The 27,274-nt window shown below is 38.2% G+C and overlaps 1 protein-coding gene and 1 pseudogene across 2 annotated transcripts; both read right to left on the bottom strand.

Annotated features, from left to right (window-relative positions):
* On the bottom strand, positions 1 to 26,811 carry LOC116146345 (isoaspartyl peptidase/L-asparaginase-like). 2 transcript variants are annotated; one of them, XM_031431758.1, is made up of 2 exons: positions 26,435 to 26,811; positions 1 to 464 (listed from the first exon to the last, which is right to left on the bottom strand). In XM_031431758.1, the coding sequence occupies exons 1-2, from the start codon at positions 26,694 to 26,696 to the stop codon at positions 1 to 3; spliced, it is 726 nt and encodes a 241-aa protein (XP_031287618.1). In that variant the 5' UTR covers positions 26,697 to 26,811. The 2 variants fall into 2 exon arrangements, 1 of the variants encoding a protein (XP_031287618.1); XR_004130483.1 differs by lacking the exon at positions 1 to 464 and adding an exon at positions 25,914 to 26,138 and having other exon boundaries at positions 26,435 to 26,522.
* LOC116146346 lies at positions 23,733 to 25,013 on the bottom strand (annotated as a pseudogene).
* Positions 26,812 to 27,274: the final 463 nt, after the last annotated feature.

Here is a 27,274-nt window from a genome sequence, read left to right as displayed (position 1 = left end):
TCATATTCCAATTTCTGAATACCTATCTTCAGTAACAGAAGCTCGAAACATGCTTGTGGTATTGAGAGGCATGGTGATTTCCCTTGTGGAAGACACAACAATCAACCCAACAGTGCCTCTTGGAACCCACTCCTCTACAGCATGAGCTACTGCTTCCTTCAGAGAGAGACCTATAAATTCCATAAGACCAGCAACATCCCTCGCAGCAGTAGCTTGTATTATTGCTTCACCCTTGCCAGTAGCAGAAATTGCACAGAGGTTGTTTGTGTATGTTTCTGCACCAATGATGGGTGTATCCCCAATCCTACCCAGCATTTTGTTAACAAATCCACCCGTAGAAGTTGCAGAAGCTAAATTTCCTTCATTATCAACAGCTACACATCCAACAGTTCCAATTTGGCTATCACCATCCACAAGTGGAGTTTCATTTTGGCATCCTTCGGAATTGGCTGTGTATAATCTAACTGTAGAATCATAACTATTTTACAAGCATGTAAATAAAAAAACCAATCAAAGTGATTCAAACATAAAAACCAATTTTCAGGCACGCTGACATTAAAGTTAAGCCAATGAACAACCAAAAATAATACCCTGGTTAAAGAAACATAACCAAAAAATACATTACAATATGTCAAATGATTAAAAGTTGCAATTATATATAGTCAGTGCATCACACTGATACTATCCTCAGTTATCAAACCATGCTAAGTAAATATATTTTCATACTAGGTTTCTACTTTCTATCAAAACCACAGAAACGTCAAGCAGATGGGCAACCTTAATGGTAGCAAAATTCAAGAAGCAGATAAAAGAGATAACTAATAAGTAAAAATTTATTTGAAAAGTTAAAAGCATCAGAATTCTGAATCTCATTTATCTACATTTCTAGGAAAAAGAGATACCTAAACTCTATTGGCTTCTTTTGCCTGCTTTAGCCTTTCAACATTTTCTGGTGTAATAAAATGACTTGAATCTACAGTTTCAACACCCTGGACAATTTAAAAATCACAACCATATGTGACAATTTGATCAATATCAAAAACTCATCTAATAAATGCTAGTAGGGATGCATCTAACAAAGTGAACAACAAAAGATGATCAAAATTCAACTCAAACTAATATAGAGAAAAATGCACAGCTAGTTTATGGAAATTCAGGAACAAACTATTTATGTAAAAAAGAAAAAAAAGGCTTCAAGAAGTCTAGTTCACACAGAACTAGAAAAAACATTTCCACTGAGACAGAAATTCTGATAAAGGACATGCTTCTTTAGATATTGTTCAAAATCAGGAAAAGAACTATTAAATAATGTAGGAAGTACTGTGTATACATGCTTCTTTTAGATATTGTTCAAAATCAGGAAAACAACATTGTGGAGATCTTCCTTCCAACAAATATCGAACCGCATAAAACAACATTATACTGCATAGCTTTTTGAGAAAATTTGCTTACAGTTGTTTTACTTTTCATAATAATAAGACAAGTTCAGAGCAGTATCACCACAATATGAAAGTAGTCAATGAAACGTAGGGGAGCCAACACGAGCTCGATTGCTGGAGGTGTTGGAGAAATTTAGTCAAGTTTTCGATCCACTTCCCGGGTTACCACCTGCCAGGTCAAGATACCACACCATTAAATTAGTTCCAGGAACTCAACCACCAAACCTTAGACCATATAGGTACCCTTACTATCAAAAAAATGAAATAGAGCGCATTGTCAAGGAAATGCTGGCTTCGAGAATTATAAAGTCAAGCATCAACCCATTCTCAAGTCCTGTTTTATTGGTGAAGAAGAAGGATGGAGGGTGGAGATTTTGTGTGGATTATAGGGTAGTTAACAAGGTGACAGTTCCAGACAAATTTTCGATTCCAACTATCGACAAGTTATTTGATGAGTTAGAAGGGGCAATAGTGTTTTCGAAGCTCGATTTGAAGTCAGGCTATCATCAAATCAGAGTTAAACCAGAGGACACACACAAAACAGCTTTCCGAACACACGAAGGGCACTATGAATTTCTGGTAATGCCCTTCGGCCTTACCAATGCACCAGTCACCTTCCAAGCAGTAATGAATGACATCTTCAAGCCTTATTTAAGAAAGTTCTTGTTAGTTTTCTTCGACGACATACTGATTTATAGTAGGGAGGTGGGCGAACATGCTAGGCATCTAAGCATTATTTTACAGGTACTATTAGAAAATCAGTTGGTGGTCAATTAGAAGAAATGTCATTTTGGGCAACCCCAGTTAGAATATTTGGGGCATGTGGTCTCAGCTAAGGGCGTGGCAGTTGACCCCTCACAGATAAAGAGTATTACTAAATGGCCAGAACCAAGAGACATCAGGGCACTCCGAGGTTTTCTAGGGCTGACAGGATATTATCGCCACTTTGTTCGCGATTATGGAAAGATAGCCCTTCCACTCACTGCCCTATTAAAGAAGGATTCATTTGTGTGGAATACAGCAGCTCAAGGTGCTTTTGAAGAGTTAAAAAGGCTCATGACAAGTGTCCCAGTTCTTCGGATGCCTAATTTCACTCAAGAATTTATCACAGAGACTGATGCTTCCGGGAGTGGTTTAGGAGCTGTGCTGATGCAACAGGGGCGACCTATTGCCTTTCTCAACAAAGGTTTGTCTCTAAATTCCAACTGAAATCAGTCTATGAACGTGAATTAATGGCTATAGTTATGGCTGTGCAAAAGTGGCGCCATTATCTTTTGGGAAGATGCTTTGTTATTCGGACAGATCAGCGCAGTCTTCACTTCTTAACTGATCAAACACTGTTGATTGAGAATCAGTAAAAATGGGTTATCAAGTTGTTAGGGGTTAGATTTTATAATTCAGTATAAACCTGGGCCACAGAACAAGGCAATAGACACTCTTTCTAGGATGCCTGAAGTTGTAGAGCATCATGCTCTTTCTATGGGCTATTTTTTGAGACTAGCCAGTTTAGAAGATGCCATTCAGCAAGATGACAGGTTACACGAGATCATGCAACAGCTCTTTATCGACTCGAATAGCCATTCTCATTTCAGATTGGTGGGACGCCATCTGCTGTACCATAACAGGCTGGTGGTACCTAAATCTGGACCTCATATCCAGAAAATATTACATGAGTTTCATGCCTCACCCATCGGGGGCCATTCGGGGTTCTTTCGGACATATAAGCGCATCACAAATGTGGTGTTTTGGGAGGAAATGAAGAATGACATTAAGGAGTTTGTGGCCGCTTGCTCTATTTGCCAACAAAATAAATACGACGCCTTGAGCCCAGCGGGTTTGCTTCAGCCATTGCCTATTCCTAACCAAGTGTGGGAAGATGTCTCGATGGAATTTATCATGGGGCTTCCCAAAGCTCTTGGGGTCGATACAATTCTGGTAGTGATTGATCGTCTTACAAAATATAGCCATTTTTTAACTCTTAAGCATCCTTACACAGCCAAAGTGGTAGCTGACCTGTTTATCAAAGAGGTGGTCCGACTGCATGGGTTTCCCCGTACCATTGTTTCGGATCGGGATAGGGTTTTCATGAGCAACTTTTGGGGAGAATTGTTTAAACAGTCAGGTACCTAATTGCACATGAGTTCAGCTTACCACCCACAGACGGATGGTCAAACAGAGGTGGTAAACCACTGCTTGGAGACATACCTCTGGTGCTTTGTCAATAGCCAACCCCAACAATGGCCAAGATGGGTTTTGTGGGCAGAGTTTTAGTTCAACACCACTTATAATAGATCCACAGGGATGTGTCCATTTAAGGCTCTTTATGGTCGTGACCCTCCAACGGTGTTGCGCTATGCAGACCACACTTCTTCAGTCGAAGAAGTTGACCAGCAACTTCAGCAATGCAACCATATCATCGAGGAATTAAATGAGAATCTCTTCAAGGCTCAAAACCGAATGAAAACTTATGCTGATCACTGCCGACGAGAAGTTACGTTTGAAATAGGGGAATCTATGTATTTAAAGTTACAGCCATACAGATTAAGATCTCTAGCTCGTCAATATAATGAGAAACTTAGCCCGCGGTTTTACGGTCCATTTGTGATCACCGACAGAATTGGGGCAGTTGCATACAGGCTGGCATTACCTTCTTCAGCTCGTATTCATGACGTTTTCCATGTTTCGCAATTGAAAAGGGCAACTTTCCCAATCCCCAATAGCCAACCTCTACCGACAACCCTCAATGAAGATTTCATTTTGCAACTTGAACCTGAAGCAGTACTCAAGAAAAGGAAGCTCCTGAATGGACAGTGGGAGGTGCTAATTCAATGGAAAGGCTTACCTCCCTATGAAAACACTTGGGAGGATTTTGACACTATCCACTACGAATTCCCTTCTTTCTACCTTAAGGACAAGGTGGTTCTCCTTGGGGAGGGTAATGATGAGCAACTAAAGGGGTTGGTTTACCGTAGGAAGAGTAGTGGTAAGAAGTAGGGGAATATTTGCTATGTAGGAGGTTAGGATTTGTTATGGGAGGACAGGTGGCCTGATAGGATTAGATGAAAGAGGAATTATGTTAGGAGCAAAAAAGTGTCAGGGAATATAAAAAGGAGGTGGAGAAAAGAAAAGGATATTCATAAAAGAAGGTTAAGGTTGGGAAGGGAGGTGATTGACCCTCGAAGTTCTGTCTCATCATTTATTGTTTTCTTTATTGTACTTTGCATTATTTTCGGTTGTTATTGGTTCATTGGGTTGCCGATAGAACATGGCCTTTGGATGTATTATCTCAGGATGTACTGTTCTGTTTTGATATCAATATATAGAGTTATTTCTTTCTCTGGTTGTGACCATTGATTGTGAACTGTTGGATAGACTGTTTGGTATTGCTGGGTGATTTGCAGGTCAGGTTCTATCAGAAGTACTGTGTATACGTGCTTCTTTTAGATATTGTTCAAAATCAGGAAAACAACACTCTGGAGATCTTCCTTCCAACAAATATCGAACGGTATAAAACAACATTATACTGCATAGCTTCTTGAGAAAATTTGCTTACAGCTGTTTTACTTTTCATAATAATAAGACAAGTTCAGAGCAGTATCACCACAATATGAAAATAGTCAATGAAACGTAGGGGAACCAACACGAGCTCCATGCATGCAAATTTGCATGTAAACAGAACTTCAAATTTAAATCAGAGCGAAAAAAGACAGGCCCTCAGCTATACAGGTATGAGCTTAACATAAACAACATAGAGGAGGCAGAGTAAGATTGTAACTAACTTGCTCCCTAGCAAAATCCTCTGCTCCATCAAAAGCAAGATAAATATGAGGAGTCTTCTGCATGACAAGTCGTGCAAGAGATATAGGATTAACAACAGTGGTAAGTCCAGAAACAGCTCCACATCTCTTTGTTTTTCCATCCATTATGCAAGCTTCCATCGCAACCGTGCCTTTGGTGGTTAATACAGATCCCCTACCCGCATTAAAGTTTGGATGGTTTTCTAGTTCACGAACCTATTAAGAGCAAAATCAGCAATAATACACAACAAAAAAGACTATCAAATCGACAACTATTCAATGATTCACCACACAGCAGGCTCATTCACAAACAACTAAAATCTTTCTTTGCATTATTTGTATTATGCAATTATTTTCCCACAATCATACATTTCCTTAATCAATTTAACTATATACATAGCATCTTATAGATTTGTAAACCTCAGATAGTGAAGATGAACTTTTATTTGAATGCAATTGATGGGTTTGAATGAATGTTTATTTGATTTGGGCTATAAGTTTGTATTTTGGGCCAAGATCCCTCTACCGGATATTGAAGATGAACCTTTGTGGTTTGATGTTTGCTGTTCTCAACTTTGATTATAAATTTGAATTAGGTGGTAGATGATGGTGATTTTACAATAATTTATTTATACTTTAGGGTTGATATTAATTATAATAGAATGTAAGAAAATATTTGCAATTGATCTGAATCGTTCAACCACATCCTACAAGTTACAATCATCTCCTATGGAAATGAAGTAATCACCTCTACATTAATTTAACCATCAAAGAACAGAACAAACACAGACATATCACTAATCTTGGTATATAACTAAAACATTAACCCGGCCCATGGAACTTTTGCTTTGCAATTTCATCAAGACGTTCTGCCATTTCATTTGTTAGATGATTCTCCCATCTCCAACCTTTCCTTCTCTAAAGAAGACATCGTTTTAGTGTTGCGAACACGGTGAATCCATTCTTATTCACCTCCAAGTTTTTCATTTCTCAAAACTACATAGTTTCAAAATTCTTGCACAGTCCATTTTCTTCTTCTTCTATAGAAATGGCCGACCAACAACTCCCGCACTCTCTTTATATTCAGTAAAGGCTCCTCTTTCATATCTTCATATTTCAAGAAAAGGATCTTGCTTGGAAACTCTAAACTTGCTTTCCAATATCCTAAACATGATCCCAATAGGACCCACACGGAGAAATCCCTTCACAAACCATTTCAAATGCATCTTCTAGCGACAGTGGAGGCAGATCCTTGGGTTTCACCTTCATCACGAATTGACTAAAGAAACGAGCACATCTTTAGGATTTCTACAAATGTAAACAATCACAGATGATTTTTTGTATGGAATCTGGTAACAAAGTGAAGGTATATGAGTTGCAAAAATCGGTGGTGATGGAAGAACTTCAGGATCAGCATCGGAGTGGTCTTGAAAAGGTCAAAATCCATGAAGGGAACACACTCATGGACACTAGTGGTAAGCAGGGGTGAGTTGAAAAATCAAATCGAGTTCGATTCATTATAGAGAAAAGGAGAGCTTTAAGCCAAGTAGTACCTGATTTGGAGAGGAGATAGTAAACGTCAGTGGGTCGAGAGATGAAGTGTTGTTGCATCCACATGATTCCTTCAAGACCAACCATGGGTTGAACCAAAACCTTGATATTGACAGAGATGCTGAGTCGCCCAACCTCTGTTTCTTGGAAGGGTTGCGATTATGTTTCTGTAACTGTTGTAGATTCTTTCGATTTCTTCTCTTCCTCCTTTGATTTAGGAACACCATTTCGCAGCTGTGATCAGAGCTTCAGCCATGAGAATATGCTGGACTGGCCTGTCAGTAGCTACAGAGTACTGAATGAAGAACTTTACCAACCTGATATGAGAAGATTAACCGTGCTAATTTATATTATAATAAGTACACTCACAACCAAATCTTATAAATTTTTCCTCATAACCCTAACGCCTCACAATTATAGACAAAACTCATTATAGACTTACAATTACGAACTACCATATTAAATTATAAGAGGTTGATGGAATTTGAATTGTAAGCAAAATATTATTCTTATATTAATTGAATTAATTAAATATTATTTAATGTATTTTACCACCTTGAGGGGAATACCAAATTTGTTTAAGTAAAGTCTTCAAGTTAATGAATATAAAAAAGCAACGTATAATTGAGTTAATTACGTGGAAGTTGCCTCTTTCAATATTTATAGGAGTATGAAAATTATTAGGCTAACAACAAAATACCCTAGTCTTTTAAGTTTCTGTTAATGCTTTGTTAGGACTATTTTCCATACATCTCCTCCAATATATGAAACTAACATTCTCCCCTGCAATTAGCCACTTACACCTATTATCGTCAATTTTTTGTGCTAAAGTTTACTAGGGAAGGGTGAATAGACCTTTTATGTTAAAACACAGAATTGTAAATTACATAAATATTAAAAAATTTTAAATATAAAATATATTTAAATTTATTATTATTTTTAAAGAAATTAACTTTTTTTTTTTTTTTTACAAGAAGTGTCCACGTTAGAGATCGCCAGAACCATCATTCTTAGACTGTTGAACCGACGATCTCTTTTTTTTTCTTTTTTCTTTTTTTTGTTATTATTGATGCATTTACAAACAAATATAAATATTTTACTTTGTAAAATATTTTTATTTTTCATCACATATTTATTAATTTGAAAATATATTTAAAAATATGTTTTAATTTTTAAAAAAAATTTAGATTTTTTTTAGTTCACAAATAAATGTTAAAAATAAATCAATGTGTTTTTAATAATTGTTTTGCATTTTTTTTTTTTTTTTTTTTAAAGAAACATATTAAATTTTTTTTATCAAGTTACATGTATATAATGGCCAAATCTTAAAATATCTATGGGCATATATGTAATTGCAAAAGATGGGGCATCATCAAAGGTATTTGCCTCAGTTAACTATAGTATTTAGAAAATTACAAAAAAAGAAAGAGATCGTGGTTCCGCAATCTAAAATGGTGTTCCGAAGATAAGAGTTTGTCGCCACCTCTTTTGAACAAAAGTAATTTTTTTTAAATAATATTAAATCTTAAATATATTAAAAACTTTTCTAGATAGTTTATATTAGTTTAAATATTTAATTTATAATTTTGTATGTTACTTTCAATTCTATTTTGTCCTTCCATTAGTTAACTTGGCACCAAAAATTGATGATAAAGTGTAAGTGGCTAATTACATGCGACAACTTGTCAATATTTTATGTTAGACGGTGTAATAAAATTATCTAATAAGCCGTAACAGAGTTAAAAGGAATGCGATGTTTATGTTAACATAATAATCTTTTCTATTGCTTGTGAAATTAATTATTATCATTGTGTAATTAGACTTTAAATATCTAGTGTCTCCTCTAGCTTCAACATTTTTTTTTTAGCAAAAAATGGAATCAATGAAATATTAATGATTATGGAAACAAATTAATATGGCCATTAAAAAAACATGTTAGATTGAAGCAGTATGGTTATAGTAACTTATAAGAATATCAACCCACTTACTTTGGCCACAGACCACAGGGCTTGTCCTATTTCGGAGCCTTGCTCAAGGTCGGAGGACTAGTCAAGATGCACGTATTGGTCTGAATATTCCCGATTAATATATAATTATTCTTACCCAAATCTTGTCTCAACCCAAAAGTCTTAAACGAGGTGAAGTATCACCTAATTTATTAAAAAAGATTCAGTGGGTTGAACCTTGATATGGAAGATATTCTGGTTCTTGTAAGGACTCTTGATAGCCGAGAAGATTATCTTTATTTTATTGTAAGAGTAATGCTAGCCTTACTCACTTCTCTTACTCATTTCTCTTACTCACTTACATATCTGCCAGCCGTGAAGATGAATTGATAGGAAGAAAATTGAGCTGCCATATAAGTGAGTAAGAGAAATGAGTAAGAGAAGTGAGTAAGGCTTGCATTACTCTTGTAAACCCTACCAAAACAATCATTTAACATAACATATCTTTTCATTAAATAAATGAGTAGACCTAACCAAAATAAATGCATTATTCTCCTTTATCTTTCCAAGCATATAGCTACGTAATAAATTATTTTAAAAACTTTTGAAACATTGAATGTTAAGTATAGCTTCATAATTTTCATGAAAAAGAGTCGAAGAAATGGCAGCTGGTCGACTCCACAACTTGACACAATTTTTATATAAATATATACAATCTTACATAACCTTCAATTTTTGGCTAAATCTTTACCCCCGTCTTCAATTTTTAAATAAAGATATAATTGTAGATATATATATATATATTATCTCCTCTTTCTGAATATAATTGTATCATGTCCTCATATGAAAGAGCGAGTAAGTACCCAACAGTGCTCATAGTCAGATATGTGGATGATTTGTGTTGATGCTTGATTTTGACACCAACGACTTTGCACATGTAAAGTGCTAAGAAATCACACGTGCGCTAATTAAATTTTGAGGGTGAGGTACTATATGCACAGTAAAATGCAAAGACGTAAATGTAAAGTTGACAAGAGAATTTTTATAGTGGTTTAGATGCTTAAAGCAAATCTTATATCCACTCTATTCGTTTGTATTAATTTGTTCATGGTCGTTAGACAGGCTTACAAGAGATCACGAATTGTGATATGTTATTATAAGTGTTTGGTGTTCTAAGTGTTCTTATAGAATGTCAAGTCAGTCTCTTTCTAGTAGTGTGTCTTTGCTATTTTCTTTGTTGAATTCATGAGTGGCTGATCCCGAAATTGTGAGGGGGGTCTGCCTATTTATATTCGTTTTGCTCAAGGTAATGATTACACTTTTGCAAGTGGCCTGATGCCGTGAAGATCTCTCCTGCCTTCCCATTTTTTGAGAACTCAAAGAATATCCTTAAATTAAATGGGGCTTGGGCAGGTGTGCGAACCAAATTCATTCAGAAACAAATTCTTGAGCCAGTTGAATTGTTGACAGCTATGTTCATTTTGCCTTTGTAGACGTGGCATGTTCTGGACAATAGAATACTTTCTTGAATTCTGATTGGTGCTTGATGACACCACTATAGGTCAGCCCTTATTTTAGGCCTAACAGAAGCTCCCCAGTTCTTAAGATTCAAAGTGTTAGATTTCGGGATCTTCATGATTATGCCACGACCTAACTTGGCTGGTCTTGGAGACATGAATCCGATATGAGAGTTGAGGCGACCACATTGTTGGAGACAACCTAATGCTAGTTGCTGAGAATCGAAAGCTATCGCTTCACGCTATCCATGAGATTTTGTCTTGATCCACGAGCTGGTGGTCGACCGTGAATTGTAACCTGAGAGTTGTGCACATGACCTCAAGATGATCGTTTATGGAGATCCGACGATCTAAGCTTGATCGTATCTCGGGACCTCGGAAAATGCTTTGGACTCTGGTCATTATTCACGATTTGAAAAAGTTAGATTTTTCCATTGCTTAGAGCTTTTGAACAAGCTGAGTTGGTGTTCGCTTATGACAATTCAAAGGAATGCCTCTTTTGAACAACCTCTTCAGATTTTTTTTGTCGCATTGACAGCTAGTATAGCAATAAAGTATTCTTTATCTGAAAAAAGTGACACTATGCACAATTAAAGTTAACCACGAACATTAAATGCTAGCATGCTGAAATGACATTCTTTTGGGGTGCATTTAATGTGGTTGAGATGATTACGCTGGCGATTTCAATTCTTGATGGAGGCTATCGTCGATTGGTTTATGGCAAAACGTGGGAATCACTCTTTTCGTGGATCAATGACAAGTGGTCGAGATCAACGATAAGAAATTTATTCCCGCCCAAATTTTGCTTATATAAGGCAACTAAATTAATCATCACCTTTCCACCTTAAAACCCTAACTTTGCCCTAAATTCTGAAAACTTACGAATTCTTTCAAAGAAAACTTTCGTTTCTTGCTCTAAAAAAACTTAGCTTTTTTATCCCGTTGATGCGAACTTAACGTTACGCAAAATACCTCCCTCCGGTAATTGTAAGGTAAAAGCTTTCTTAACTTTTACTCATTTTTTATACTTTTTCGGTATTTTAACATTCATGGTGATTTGTGGGTATTTGGTAGGGTAGATAAGAAGCATTTTTCGGGGTTGTGGTCGAGGGAGTCATCAGAAAGCTTAGAAAACTTAGCGTAAAGAATCATGATGGATCTTTTTAGGAGTTTCTAGTGTTAGCAGTAAATCGCCCATGGGTGGATCCTTTGAGTCTTCTTCTGAGTCATCCTTTGAGGTAGATTATTTAGGGTTTGAATCCCCGCTGGTTGTCATCCCTTTACAGATGATAGAACCAATTGAGCATCTAGGTGGTTATCAAAGTGAGTGGACACCAAGAGCTGAAATGGGGAAGTTTGGTGAAGAAGACACCTTCCAACCGGGTACCTCATCTGCAAGACCCGAAAACCCAAAGTTCGCCAGGTCCATGATCTCTGCAGAAGAGCTTCAAAAGATCGCATATCAGTATGCGATCTCAAAAAACTTGTATTGAAAAAGAAGCTTTACAGCTCAAGATCCTCCCGATGGAATGGCTACGATCTTCGAAGTAATTTTCAAATGCGAGGTCCAAGTTCCTTTCCACCCCTTCATCAGGTCGATACTCGACCACTTCTGGATCGTACCATTCTAGTTGACGCCAAATGGGTACATCATGGTAATGGCGATGTACATCTCGTTCTGTGAACACGACCTGGGAGAGCCTAGGCGCTAGAGCTTGCATGTGCCTACATGCTAAAAAAGAGCAAGGATAAAGACTCGTACTATCTCTGCAAGCGATCAACGATCGTAGAAGGATTATTTGGTTATCCCAGTAATGTGGAACATTACGAAACCAAATATTTTTTCTGCAAGTACGATGGGTTCTGTAAATTTTAGGAGTCGAATAGGTTTTCCTTTTTGTTTAGGTCCATTCCTTTTCCTTTCTCTTTATTTGAATGTAGGCTAACAAACTCTTTGTTATGCAGAGAACAAAGTAACTAAGTTGCGGCTATTAGAGGATCATAATTGCATTCAAGCTTTTGGTCGCTTCCCTGAGGATTTTCGCAACATGAAGAAGCTCTTTACGATCGAGAACCTCAGGAAGCACAGGTTCTTTTCTGCTGACACATATCTAGACTCTTTAGCTGGTAAGTTTTCCTCTTTGCCAAATACTTAGTTTTTGTTTCTTTTTTATGTTGTTCGCTGATCATATTGCTTTTTTTATGATACAGCAATGCAACCAAAAAGAGTTAAGAGAACATCGGAGATTACATTCCCCAGATTGCTTAGGGAGCCCACAGCTGAAAAGACTCCGAGCAACGCCCTTGTAGCGGGGACTCAAACTAGTGTCGAGAAGCATCGGGAAAAGGAGCAGCTTACCGAAGCTCCTCAACCTAGGGTTAAACCCCCAAAGAAGAAGTTTGTGGCTTCAAAGAAGAGGAGGAAGATAGTGACAGAAAAGATTGAATCTTCTTTAGACAAGCTCAAACAGCGACTAGCCATGGATCCCAATAGTGGATCCATGGTGGCTACCACAACTGCCCCTTCGTCGATGCTTCAACCAAAGGACATGCCAGTGGCCACTCAAGAGAAAGGTGGTGAGGCCACTCAAGAAAAGGCCAAGGAGACTTTTGAGGTGAAGGGTAATAATGACTCATCTTAGACCTCATTGGGAAGCTCCCCAAGCACTTGCAGCCTCTACTTTTCACCATGCTTAAGTGCCAATTGGAGATGACCTTCGACAGGTAATAGAATGCCAAACCCTCTGACCTTTTGTGATGGCACTTCAGTTATAGAACCAGGTAGAATATCTTTGTTTCTGCAATCTTTATTAAGATTGATTGAAAATCCCTTTTTTTTATGACTAACTCATATTTTTCTCCTTTGTAGGCTACTCTTGCCTTGAACATTGCCCACAAAAAAACAAAACTTTCCTCCAAAGATAGAACTTAGGAACTGAAGGAGGAGGTCGTTAAGTCGAGGAACGCCCTTACAAAGACAAATGTGACTGCGAGGGAGGTTCAACTCTTAGCAGACAAGCGCCTAGAGGAGAAAGAGATTGCTTTGAAAATGGTAGATTTTCAGAAGAATGAGCTTCAAAAGAAAGAGGATCTGGCCAAGGAGCTTCAGCTGACAATGGCAAGGCTCACCAGAGAACTAAGCTCAAAAGAAACGGAGCTTCAAGAGAGTAGAAACCGCGAGAAGGAGATGGAGGCATCTCGAGCCAAGTTGTAGGTTGTCATAGAGAAAGCCACTAGAGAGAAGGATTGAGAGCTTGAGATCGCTCACAAGCAAATCTCCTCACTAAATGAGCAGTTACAGCAAACTAATCTTGAGTAGAGAAGAAGGCTGAGGAGTGGTTGATGTAGGTTATCAACAAATTGCATGAAGATAATTCTAACATGGACTTTTCTTCCCTTCCCGAAGAATATCAGGAGGCCATCTTATTGCTGCCGCTCATTCATTCCAAGGAGGAAAAGGATGACCAGGATGCTTGTGAGAAGGGTGATCACGAAGAACAAAAGAATCCTTAAGGCAAAGCTACCGATCCAGAGGTTAGAGCAATTGAAGCCAAGGATCTTGAAGACGAGGAAAAGTGATTGTCCTCCCTTCTGCTCACTTTAGAGAAGTTTTTTCATTTTTATAGTTCTCTACATTTCCTCTTTGTACATATTTTTGAATTAATATATACAAGTTTTTTTTTTTTTTTTTTTTTATCATTTGTGATTGTACTTTTATATTTAAGCACTTCACTAAATGAACACAGCTCTTCTGATCGCATAATTTGTACAATATTGTAAATAACAAGATTATGAAGACTTAATGTGATAACACAAGTAATTCTTGAAGAATAATAATTTTATTGATAAAATTCACAAGTACATGAGATCGAAAAAAAATAGAAAAGAACTTGGAATTTACTGATAATAAGGTCGCAGGTATTCAGCATTCCGAGCTCGCGGTACTTCAGAACTATTAAGTCGCTTTAGATGATACGTTCCAGGTCGTATGACCTTAGCGACCCGATAGGGACCTTCCTAGTTAGGTCCCAATACTCTTGCGCTCGATTCTCAAGTACCAAGAAGGATTTGTTTGAGGACCAGATCTCTGATCTGGAAGTCTCTTCTTCTAACTTTAGAGTCAAAGAACCTCTTAGCTCATTGTTGATAGGAATTTATTCGTAATTGAGCTTTGTTACGACATTCTTCGACTAAATCCAGACTGACACATATGACAGCTTCATTGTTTTTCTCGTTGTAGGATTCCCTCCGAAGAGAACTTGTCTCGACCTTAACTGGGATCATTGCCTCGCAACCATATGCTAGCGAGAATGGTGTTTCCGTAATAGAGGTCCTTAGACTGGTTCTATATGCCAATAAAACCTCTGGGAGATCGTCGACCCAATTGCCTTTATCTATGCCAAGTTTGGCCTTCAAAGTATGCTTAATGGTCTTGTTGACAACCTTGACTTGCCCATTAGCTTGCGGTCTTGCTACTAAGGCGAATTTCTTATGAATCCCCAAATCGTCGCAAAACTATTTGAACTCTTCATTGTCAAACTGTTTCTCATTATCTGAGATAAGGGTAGAGATGGCAATGGGCCCGATATTTCTAAGTACCCGGCCCGTCCCAAAAGGTCGAGCATAACCCGATGTTCGCGGGCTTGGGTTTAGGCTTGGGCCTAATTTTAAGGGCCGACCTCAGGTACGGGTCGAGCCTAGGTATGTCTTCAGGCTCGACTTGGCCCGACAATTTTAGTATTAATTATACTAAATTACCCTTATACTATATATTTAATTTCAAGATTATCCTACATATATATACTCATTTTTCCCAAACCCTACATGGATGGATGGATGCACTTTGTGGAAAGTTATTTATATATTTGATGAGTACTCAAAAATAAATTAATATTTAAAAATTGTTTACAAAATTAAAAATATAAAAAATTTGAAATTTATTAATATTTAAAAAATCACATTATAAAAATGGGTGGGCTTGGGCCGAGCCTAAGGTTACAAAAACCTTGTCGGGCCGGGCTTGGGCTTTACTTGTGATACCCGTGACGGGCTCGAGCCTTTGTTATGAGGTCGGGCTTGGGCCTAGGCCAAGGGGTACCTGGTCCCAGCCCAGCCCATTGCCATCACTAGATAAGGGTATGAGGAATCCCATAGCAACACATTATATTCTTGAAGATAAAGTCTTTCAGCTTTTTGTAGTGATCGCGGCCAAGGGTTCTACTTCGATCCATTTTATGAAATAATCCACTGCAACCACTGCATACTTGACGTCACTTTTGCCAGTTGGCATGGGACCAATGAGATCAATTCCCCACATAGCGAATGGTCAAGGGTTGGTCATCGTTGTTAATTGATGGGAAGGAGCTTGTAGTATGTTCGCGAATCTCTGACATTTGTCACACTTCTTCACAAAGTTATAGGTATATTCATGAAGTAAGGGCCAATAATATCCATGTCGGATAATTTTATTGGTGATAGATCATGTGACAGTGTGATTACCACATATCCATTGATGTATTTCTCTCATGATGTAGATTGCTTCTTCATCTATCACACATCGGAGCAAAGGAGTGTTAAATCCTCATTTGTACAGTTGGTCTCCAATCAGGGTGTAACTAGCAGCTCGAGTTTGTAGGAGTCTTGCCTCAGTTTTATTATTGGGAAGAACTCCTTCGTTGAGATACTGAATAATAAAAGTCATTCAGATCATTGACTCTGTAGTACCACCGTCTAGTCAAGTGAGTTATTGTTGGAAACTTCAATTTATTTGACCGAAATGTTATTTAGTACATCAAAATCCAGCAATGAAGCTATCTTAGCCAAAGCATTCGCAACTAAGTTGTTATGTTTGTGAATTTGCTTGATCGTATAGTGCTTGAAGGACTCGAGTCCGGCTTTAGCTTTCTTCAAGTAACTGATCATATTCTCTTCTTTGGCTTGATACTCTCCCAATATTTGATTAACGACAAGTTAGAAGTCGCTATTGATGTCGATCATTTCTGACACCATCTCTTTTGCTAATCGTAAACCAACAAATAGCGATTCATACTCAACCTTGTTGTTGGTAGCTTTAAATCCAAACTTGAGGGCTCCATATATGCGAACACCCTCAGGGCTTACGTGCAAAAGACCAACTCCAACTCTTTTTCTATTGAAGGATCTATCAACATAGAGACTCCATGTTGACAGATTATGGACAGTCTCTTGGATCGTGTCATTAGCTGGCTAATCGGGTTCTCGATCTGATTGATAATTTCGATATGAAATCAGAGACAACTTGCTCTTTGATAGCTGCTTTAAGCTTAAAATGCATATAGAATTGACTTAACTCCATTGTCCACTTAAGCAATTTACCTGAAGTCTTTGATTTCTGAAAACGTGTCTAAGCAAGTAATTAGTTAAGACATGGATGGTGTGGGCATAGAAGTAAGGCTGCAGCTTTTTGGAGACGATTACCAAGGCAAAGGCTAATCGCTCCATTTCTGGATTACCTTGTTTTGTTGTTCAATAGCCATTTGTTGGTGTAATACACAAGCCATTGAATTTTATTTTCTTCTCGAATAAGAGCTGTATTGATCGCATGCTGAGAAACGGACAGGTAGAGAAACAAGATTTTCCTTTGGAAGTGGCTTGGACAGAAGAGGTGGCTTTCCAAGATCCTCTTTTATGCTTTAGGAAACTCACTCACATTTTGAAGTTCATTCAAATTTTTTATTGGCTCTAAGTACATTGAAGAATGGCAAATAGCGATATGTAGCTTTTGATATGAAACTACTAAGAGTCGTTATCCTTTCATTTAAGCTTTTAACTTGCTTGGGTTTTGTAGGACTACTCATATCTAAGAGAGCTTGAACTTTTTCGAGGTTGACTTCAATTCCCTGATGGTTAACCATGTACCCCAAGAATTTACCCGAGGCTACCCCTAATGAACACTTCAGTGGATTAAGTTTCATTGTGTATTTTCACAGTATGTTAAACATTTCTAAAAGGTAAACTATGTGATCTAAAGCGACAAACGACTTGACTAGCATGTCATCAATATAAACCTCCATTGTTTTCCCAATTTTTTCGAAAAATGTTCGGTTAACCAGGCGCTAGTAAGTTGCTCCAACATTTTTCAAGCTGAAGGACATGACCTTGTAGCAGTATAGCTCTCAATTTGTGATGAATGAGGTATGCTCCTCGTCAGGCGTGACTGTCAAGATCTGATTGTATCTCGAATATGCATCCATGAAGCTTAAAAGCTCGTGCCTGAAAGTGGCATCGACGAGTTGGTCGATTCTAGGCAAGGGGAAACTGTCTTTGGGGCAAGCCTTGTTGAGATCCGTAAAATCAACTCAAGTTCGTCATTTACCATTGGGTATTTTCACCAAAATAGGATTGGCAACCCAACTAAGGTAATGAGCTTCTCGGATGAATCCAATTGAGAAGAGCTTATCCACCTAACTTTTGAGAGCTGCATAGCGCTCTAGGTCCATTGCTTTTCTTTTTTGGCAAATTGACCTAATCTCACGATCTACATTGAGTGCATGGCATATGACTTCGTGGTTGATCATGATCATATCAGCATGTGTCCATGCAAAAACATCGACGTTTCATCTAAGGAAGCTCGTTAAATTAGTTGTGAGCTGGGGGTTGAGATTACTCCCGATTCTCAACATATGAGTTGGCTCATGCTCGTCGATCTTAGACAGCGTCTCTACTGGCCCACTATGGGAATTCTCCTCCTGAATACAAGGATCAATGTTATCCTCCACTAGGTCAGGCTATGGCTTGATCTTGCTTATCGTCATTGACTGCTTAGGCTTGCCCTCGGGCTTTCCTTTCCCCTTGCATGTAATCTGGACTGCTTGATTGTAGTGGTCGCGAGTTTCACCCTATGATCCTCTCACTTCTCCATACCCTGACGGAGTGGGGAACTTCATCTTCTGAAGGTAGATAGAGGTGACGGCTTTAAAGTTCTGCAATAGTGGTCGTCTAATGATGCCATTGAATGCGGAGGGACAGTCCACTACCAAGAATTCTGTCATCTTGGTCACTTCGTGGGGATCGCCCAAAGTGACCGGAAGAGTTATCATTCCTCGGGGAGTTAGGTGGTCTCTGGTAAAACCATAGAGAGGAGTGGTTACAGGCTTCAGGTCTATATCTTCCAGGTTTATCTTCTCAAAGGCTTTCTGAAATAGGATATTCACGATGCTCCCATTATCTACCAATATTTTGTGAACTTCACACCTTCCTATCTCAGCTGCGATAACCAATGCGTTAGTATAAGGATGATGCACTCGTCTCATAGCTCTTTCAGATAAGGTTTTTCCTTCTTCTCTACGCTATTTGTAAGGTCGTTTTTCCAGATTTAGAACATTGTAAGGCTCATATCGACTTTCTCGGGCATACTGATCTTGTGCATGTCAAGAGGTCCCTGCAATATGATCCCCTAATGATGGTCCCAACTAAGTGGAGACCTTTGCGTCTTTCCCCATTGTCACAGTTTTTTTTCCCTCAAGGGAATTGGACCGTCAACATACTCTTGGAAATGACCTTTCTGGATGAAGTCTTCAGTTGCTTCCTTCAGAGCTCGACACTCATCGGTATGATGTCTAATATCCCTATAGAAGTGACAATATTTCTTGTTACTCCTCTTTGACTAGGGTGCCTTCATGGGCTTTGGATCTACGAGCAGGTTGGCTTCTTTTGAAACAGCCAAGATGTTCAAGATCGATATGTTCGATGGAGTAAAGTTGTCACGACGAGGTAGTGGGACATAAGCCTTCTTGGGCTCAAAACGTTGTTTATTTCCCTTCCTCTAATCGTCATTTGCCCATTAACGATCATTCCTTCTACTTTCTCCCTGGAATTCATCCTTTCAACTGGAAGCGTTGGTCGAAGACCCAAGGTCATGGCGATTTAGAGCTACCACAGAGTTTTCAGTTCGCAGATATTTTTCTATGAGATTGTACAAGCAAGTAAAGGAAATGTTGTCTTCCAATTGCAGCTTATTTCACAAGTCGGTTTGTAGAAGAACTCCAACTATAATCAGAGTTCGAACTGAATCTTCAAGTGTGTTAGCCACCTTATTCAGTTCCCTATGGAACATGTCAATGTAAGACTTGAGAGACTTATTCTTCTCTTACCGTATATTGCTCAAATAGTTAAGCAGCATTGAGTACTTCTGATTTGCTTAATAGTATCTCAAGAATAATGAGCTCATCTGCTGCCACGTGTTGATAGATCCAGGTGGAAGCGATCTAAACTAACGCTTTGCATGGGCAGTCAGGGTCACTACTAAGCAGCGACACTTTGGCAAGTTTGAGACTTGGTGTAGCTCCATGAGGTCATTAAACTCATAAAGGTGATCATGAGGATCAAGATTCTAGTCAAATGCCTTCATGTCTGGCATTTTGAATCTTGGCGGGAAAGGTGCTGTCAAGACTTCTGGAGAAAAAGGAGATGCCTCAATGATTACTCCCTGCTCATTTTGTTGAGCTCAAAGCTAATTTAGAGTTTGCTACAAATCCTTAATTTAAGGAAGTGGAGCCATTGGGGGATCACTTTCCGCAATGTGGGTATGTTCCCTATGATTGCAGTTGATGAAAGACCGCAAGTCGGTGCTTTCTATGCTTTGGCCGGAGCCTTCAGCATGCCTTGACACTTGAGGGTTGGAGCCCTGTAAAAGTGCTAAGTGGCTAGGGGAGATTTCCTTATCTCTGCAATGGTCAAAACCAACGCACTAATGGTGGGTATTTCCCTCTCAGTGATGGTCGGAACCATCGTGCCGATAATGGTGGTAACCTCCCCACCTGGCACTTTCATAGGCGTGCCTGTGCAATGTGCCATAGGACTGCTCTTGATGTGAAGTATTGCCAAGCTATTGAACAAGAGTTTTGTTTCTCTGGTCGTGGGCAGTATTCGAAAGCCCTTTTGAGCTTTTCTACCCTTGATCGGCTATATGTTTACCCTTTTGTGTTGCAGTGTGCGTGGTATAAGGATGTGCTCGTTTCCACGCTTTTACGCGACCTGCAGACGTCTTTAGGGGTGGTACTACCTTGTCTGAATTAGGTGGTACTACTTTGTCCAAACGATCCAGCCATTGGTTCATCGTTTTGAGAGTGTTGTCAAACTTGTCCAAGTAACGAATTGAGGCAGGATCCGCTTGGGAGGTCGAGGGCATGCTCCCCACAATGTTTTAGGGAGTTAGAGCTCCTCCAGGAGGAGTGGTATCCTAGTTGTGGGGAATCTCCTTGTTGTTACCGTTGCTAGTATGCTCAGTTTCGAAGTCATGACCCATGAGAATTTTTGGTTGATCTTCGAAAGAGAAACTGACGGGTTAGTTGAGTTTACTGGATAGAGAGCTGATGTGAATCTCAGCCCTCCTTCTAGCGCTAAACTGTTGATGCTTGATTTTGACACAAAGGACTTTGCACATGTAAGGTGCTAAGAAATCACACGTGAGCTAATTAAATTTTGTGGGTGAGGTACTATATGCACAATAGCATGCAAATACGTAAATGTAAAGTTGACAAGAGAATTTTTATAATGATTTAGATGCTTAAAGCGAATCCTACATCCATTCTATTCGTTTGTATTAATTTGTTCCTAGTCGTTAGACAGGCTTACAAGAGGTCACGAATTGTGATCTGGTACTACAAGTGTTTGGTGTTCTAAGTATTCTTATAGAATGTCAAGCTAGTCTCTTTCTAGTAGTGTGTCTTTGCTAATTTCTTTGTTGAATTCGTGAGTGTCTGATCCCGAAATTGTGGGGGGAGGGGCTGCCTATTATATCCGTTTTGCTCAAGGTAATGATTACACTTTTGCAAATGGCCTAATGTCATGAAGATCTCTCCTACCTTCCCATTCGTTGAGAACTCAAAGAATGTCCTTAAATTAAATGGGGCTTAGGTAGATGTGCAAACCAAATTCATTTGGAGACAAATTCTTGAGTCGGTTGGATTGTTGACAGCTATATTCCTTTTGCCTTTGTAGACATGGCATGTTCTGGACAATATAATACTTTCTTGAATTCTGATTGGTGCTTGATGACACCACTATAAGGTAGCCCTTATTTTAGGCATAACAATTTGTTTATTAATTTCACTGCATTTGAGATCAAAATGTAATTTATTCACTTATTTATTATTTTAAGTAAATCTATAAGAAAAAATCGGTATCTTAATTCTCAAATGAAAATTCAGATATACGGATACCATTGTTAGAAGTTAGGAGTTTTGCTATACAAAAACTGTAGTTGGAAGTTACAAAATAGTTACTTTATTTATATTTATCTCGTGCTTTCCAAGAGCCACAATGTTCTTCATCTTTCAAAATTTTTTGAAGAAATTTATTCTTCATTCAGTCTCATTGTCGATCAAGGTAATATCTACTCATGGCTGAAGCTTTTATCACAGCTGACAACTGTTTTGTTCCTAGGACAAAGAAGGAAGACGAAGAAATTGAAACAATCTACAATAAATATAAAGACATGATCGAGGGATGGTGACAATGTCTTTCGATATCGAGGTTTTTGGTTCTTTTTCAAGCATACTCCCGAAATCATGTGGGTGTAGCAACATTTCAATGTTCTACCCTCTGATGTTTACTTGGCTTCATATCAAAATTTGGTACTACTTGGCTTAAAGCTCTAGTTTTCTCTGTAATCTATGGGACTAACTATGAGTTTTCAGCTCATCACTTGCTTACAACTAGCATCCATGATTGTGTTCCCTTTATGGAACTTGACCGTTTCAGGAACCCTTCTATTGTTGACCCTGAAGTCCTTCCCTCTCCTCGTCTTCTTATTACTCATATACCTTTCACTTTGTTGCCAGATACCATAAAAAAATATATATAAAAAAAACTCTTCCTGTCCGATTGTCTACATATGTAGAAACCCGAAAGACGTATTTGTTTCCTTTTGGCAATTCCCGAAGAACTTGAGTTCCAGAGATCTATCATTTGCTTCATTCGAAGATGCATTTGACATGTTCTGTGAAGGGATTTCCCCATTCGAACCTGTTGATGCTCGATTTTAGACACCAACTACTCGCACATGTGAAATGCTAAGAGGACTTAGAAGTCATACATGATATGGGAATACTAAGTGAAATAAGGGGCGAGAGGCAATGTTTAAAGTGGTTCGGATGCTCAAAAGCGAATCCTACGTCCACTGCTATTGTATTAACAAGAGGATAAAGGTCAGGTCACGTTCAACGAGCTGAGCTACCGTTTAGAGAGAAAGTAAGCTATTTAGAGCAAAATTAACCAATCCCGCAAATGAGAGGGAATGCCTCTATTTATAGTGGGAGAAACCAAGGTAATGATTACTAAATCTGCAAGTGGGTGGGTACTATGCAAATCCTTTTCTGCGTCCCATTTTTCACATGCCCGAGGGATTTTCTTGACTTATGCAGGGTTTGGACACGTGGACGATTTCCAACCACCTACTAGCCTGGCACTCACCCACTGCACTGACGGGGGCGTGCCACTTGCGCCATTACGCGACGTGATTGTGTCTAGATGGTCACAAATCCTTCCCAAGTTCTGACCATCACATGCTGACAAGGCTCCACGTCAGCCCTACCTTTTCATGCATAACAGGAACCTTTTGGGATCATGTTTTAGAATATTGGAAAGCAAGTTTAGAGTTCCCCAACAAGGTCCTTTTCTTGAAATGTGAAGAAATGAAAAAGGAGCCCTTACTCAATATAAAGAGATTGGCGGAGTTCTTGGGGCAGCCATTTTCCTTGGAAGAAGAAGAAAATAGGATTGTGCATGAAATTGTTAGACTTTGTAGCTTTGAGAACATGAAAAATTTGGAGGTGAACAAGACTGGTATCTATGGTGTTCAAGGTTCTAAGAACAATATCTTCTTCAGGGAAGGTAAGGTTGGAGATTGCAAGAACCATTTAACAACTGAAATGATGGAGAGTCTAGACCAAATCACAGAGCAAAAGTTCCATGCTTCTGGCTAGATGTTTTAGTTTGATCCGAGATCGACCAGTTTGCCATTGTGCTTGTTTAAATTGGAGTTTGTATCCTAAGATTTACTAGTTTGTCATTGTACTAGCATAAATTGGAGTTCAATTTTTTTTGTTTCTTAAATTATGTTTCTTTCATCAAATGCAACATTGTATGAACAATATAATATTGTTTATTCCTATAAAAAAAGGAGGGATTAAGAGGATGTCGAGAAACTAAGTTCTTTTTTCACACACTAGTAAATATGATCAAAACTCAATGAAGAAACCTCTCTGCTTGTGGCCGGATGGTAAAGTTTTTAGCATTTATACCCAGGAGATTCGTGTACGAGTGGCAGTAAGGTACTTACCAAAAAAAAAAACATGATCAAAACCTCTTAACAAAACAGATCAAATGCTTCTTCTACTTGGGTGTTTGATAATTCCTTCCCAAAGAAACAAGAACATTTTTTTGGTCTTACAATTGTACAAATTCGACAATTACAAGATTTTATTGTTTAATGCAAGCAAAACAAGAATGATTAATTTTTTACATTACTGGTATGAAAGTGTTATTGAAACATCAACATTCACAACAATTATAGTTATCTGAAAGCAATTCCTTTCGCAACAACATAGCTTTGAAGCATGGGGAACCTAAAACAACTGAAAACTCAAGCAAATCACTTAATTTTTTTCCTCAGAATTCCATATTCCAATTTCTGAATACCCATCTTCAGTAGCACAAGCTCGAAACATACATGTGGTATTGAGAGGCATGGTGATTTCCCCTGTGGAAGACACAGCAAACAACCCAACAGTGCCTCTTGGAACGCACTCCTCTACAATATGAGTTGCTGCTTCCTTCAGAGAGAGACCTATAAATTCCATAAGAGCAGCAACATCCCTCGCAGCAGTAGCTCGTATTATTGCTTCACCCTTGCCAGTAGCAGAAATTGCACAGAGGTTGTTTGCGTATGTTTCTGCACCAATGATGGGTGTATCCCCAATCCTACCCACCATTTTGTTAACAAATCCACCCGTAGAAGTTGCAGAAGCTAATTAAATTTCCTTCATTATCAACAGCTACACATCCAACAGTTCCAATTTGGCTATCACCATCCGCAAGTGGAGTTTCATTTTGGCATCCTTCGGAATTGGCCGCGTATAATCTAACTGTAGAATCATAACTATGTTACAAGCATGTAAATAGAAAAACCAATCAAAGTGATTCAAACATAAAAATCAGTTTTAAGACACGCGGACATTAAAGTCAAGCCAATGAACAACCAAAAATAATGTAGGAAGTACTAAGGATACATGCATGCATCTTTTAGATATTGTTCAAAACCAGGAAAACAACAATGTGGAGATCTTCCTTCCAAAAAATATCGAACTGTATACAACAACATTATATTGCATAACTTCTTGAGAAAAGTTGCTTACAGCTGTTTTACTTTTAATAATAATAAGACAAGTTCAGAGCAGTGTCACCACAATATGAAAATAATCAACGAAACGTAGGGGAACCAACAGAACTTCAAATTTAAATCAGAGCGAAAAAAGACAGGCCCTCAGCTATACAGGTATGAGCTTAACATAAACAACATAGAGGAGGCAGAGTAAGATTGTAACTAACTTGCTCCCTAGCAAAATCCTCTGCTCCATCAAATGCAAGATAAATATGAGGAGTCTTCTGCATGACAAGTCGTGCAAGAGATATAGGATTAACAACAGTGGTAAGTCCAGAAACAGCTCCACATCTCTTTGTTTTTCCATCCATTATGCAAGCTTCCATCGCAACCGTGCCTTTGGTGGTTAATACAGATCCCCTACCCGCATTAAAGTTTGGATGGTTTTCTAGTTCACGAACCTATTAAGAGCAAAATCAGCAATAATACACAACAAAAAAGACTATCAAATCGACAACTATTCAATGATTCACCACACAGCAGGCTCATTCACAAACAACTAAAATCTTTCTTTGCATTATTTGTATTATGCAATTATTTTCCCACAATCATACATTTCCTTAATCAATTTAACTATATACATAGCATCTTATAGATTTGTAAACCTCAGATAGTGAAGATGAACTTTTATTTGAATGCAATTGATGGGTTTGAATGAATTTTTATTTGATTTGGGCTATAAGTTTGTATTTTGGGCCAAGAATCCCTCTACACGGATATTGAAGATGAACCTTGTGGTTTGATGTTTGCTGTTCTCAACTTTGATTATAAAATTTGAATTAGGTGGTAGATGATGGTGATTTTACAATAATTTATTTATACTTTAGGGTTGATATTAATTAATAATAGAATGTAAAGAAAATATTTGCAATTGATCTGAATCGTTCAACCACATCCTACAAGTTACAATCATCTCCTATGGAAATGGAAGTAATACAAACTCTACATTAATTTAACCATCAAAGAACAGAACAGAACAGAACATATCACTAATCTTGGGTATAAAACTAAAACATTAACCCGGGACCATGGAACTTTTGCTTTGCAATTTCATCAAGACGTTCTGCCATTTCATTTGTTAGATGATTCTCCCAATCTCCAACCTTTCCTTCTCTAAAGAATACATCGTTTTTAGTGTTGCGAACACGGTAGAATCCATTCTTATTCACCTCCAAGTTTTTCATTTTCTCAAAACTACATAGTTTCAAAATTTCTTGCACAGTCCCATTTTCTTCTTCTTCTAAAGAAAATGGCCGACCAACAAACTCCGCCACTCTCTTTATATTCAGTAAAGGCTCCTCTTTCATATCTTCATATTTCAAGAAAAGGATCTTGCTTGGAAACTCTAAACTTGCTTTCCAATATCCTAAAACATGATCCCAATAGGATCCACACGGAGAAATCCCTTCACAAAACATTTCAAATGCATCTTCTAGCGACAGTGGAGGCAGATCCTTGGGTTTCACCTTCATCACGAATTGACATAAAGAAACGAGCACATCTTTAGGATTTCTACAAATGTAAACAATCGGACAAGATGATTTTTGTATGGAATCTGGTAACAAAGTGAAAGGTATATGAGTTGCAAAAATACGTGGTGATGGAAGAACTTCAGGATCAGCAATCGGAGTGGTCTTGAAAAGGTCAAAATCCATGAAGGGAACACACTCATGGACACTAGTGGTAAGCAAGGGGTGAGTTGAAAAATCAAATCGAGTTCGATTCATTATAGAGAAAAGGAGAGCTTTAAGCCAAGTAGTACCTGATTTTGGAGAGGAGATAAGGTAAACGTCAGTGGGTCGAGAGATGAAGTGTTGTTGCATCCACATGATTCCTTCAAGACCAACCATGGGTTGAAACCAAAAACCTTGATATTGACAGAGATGCTGAGTCGCCCAACCTCTGTTTCTTGGAAGGGTTGCGATTATGTTTCTGTAACTGTTGTAGATTCTTTCGATATCTTCTTCTTCCTCCTTTGATTTAGGAACAAAGCATTTCGCAGCTGTGATCAGAGCTTCAGCCATGAGAATGTGCTGTACTGGCCTGTCAGTAGCTACAGAGTTCTGAATGAAGAACTTTAGGAAAACCTGATACGAGAAAGATTAACCGTGCTAATTTATATCAGCAATAATCACAAAATCTATAAAAAAACATTCATAACTAAGATGTGTAGATTACCACGTTAGAGTTATAAAAAAAAATTATATAATTGAGTTGTAAGAATATTAATTGAATTGATTAAATAATGGTGGAGTACCAAATTTGTTTAAAGAAAAGTCCTAAGTTCAATGAATATAAAAAAGTCACGAATTTAGAGCTAGGCATTTAGGACCGGGCCCAAAAGCCCAGCTCTAAAATCCGGTCCTTGAGAGGACTGGACCTAGGAGGCCTGGTCCCGTTTTGGGACCAGGCCTAAAGAGGAGGGTGCGGGCCCTCCTCCAAGGCCCAGGCCTGGGCCCAAAAAATTTTGTATTTTTTCAATGTAGTCCCTTGCCAAATCACATAAAATCCCCTGTTAATTTTAAAATAAATATAAATTACGAGGATTAAAATGAAATTTTACAAAATTTATTAAAAAAAAAAATCTTTCAGGTCTAAAAAA

Source organism: Pistacia vera, unplaced genomic scaffold (assembly GCF_008641045.1).
Source record: "Pistacia vera cultivar Batoury unplaced genomic scaffold, PisVer_v2 Contig476, whole genome shotgun sequence".
Taxonomy (NCBI): Eukaryota; Viridiplantae; Streptophyta; class Magnoliopsida; order Sapindales; family Anacardiaceae; genus Pistacia; species Pistacia vera.
This window is presented reverse-complemented; position numbering and strand designations above follow the sequence as displayed.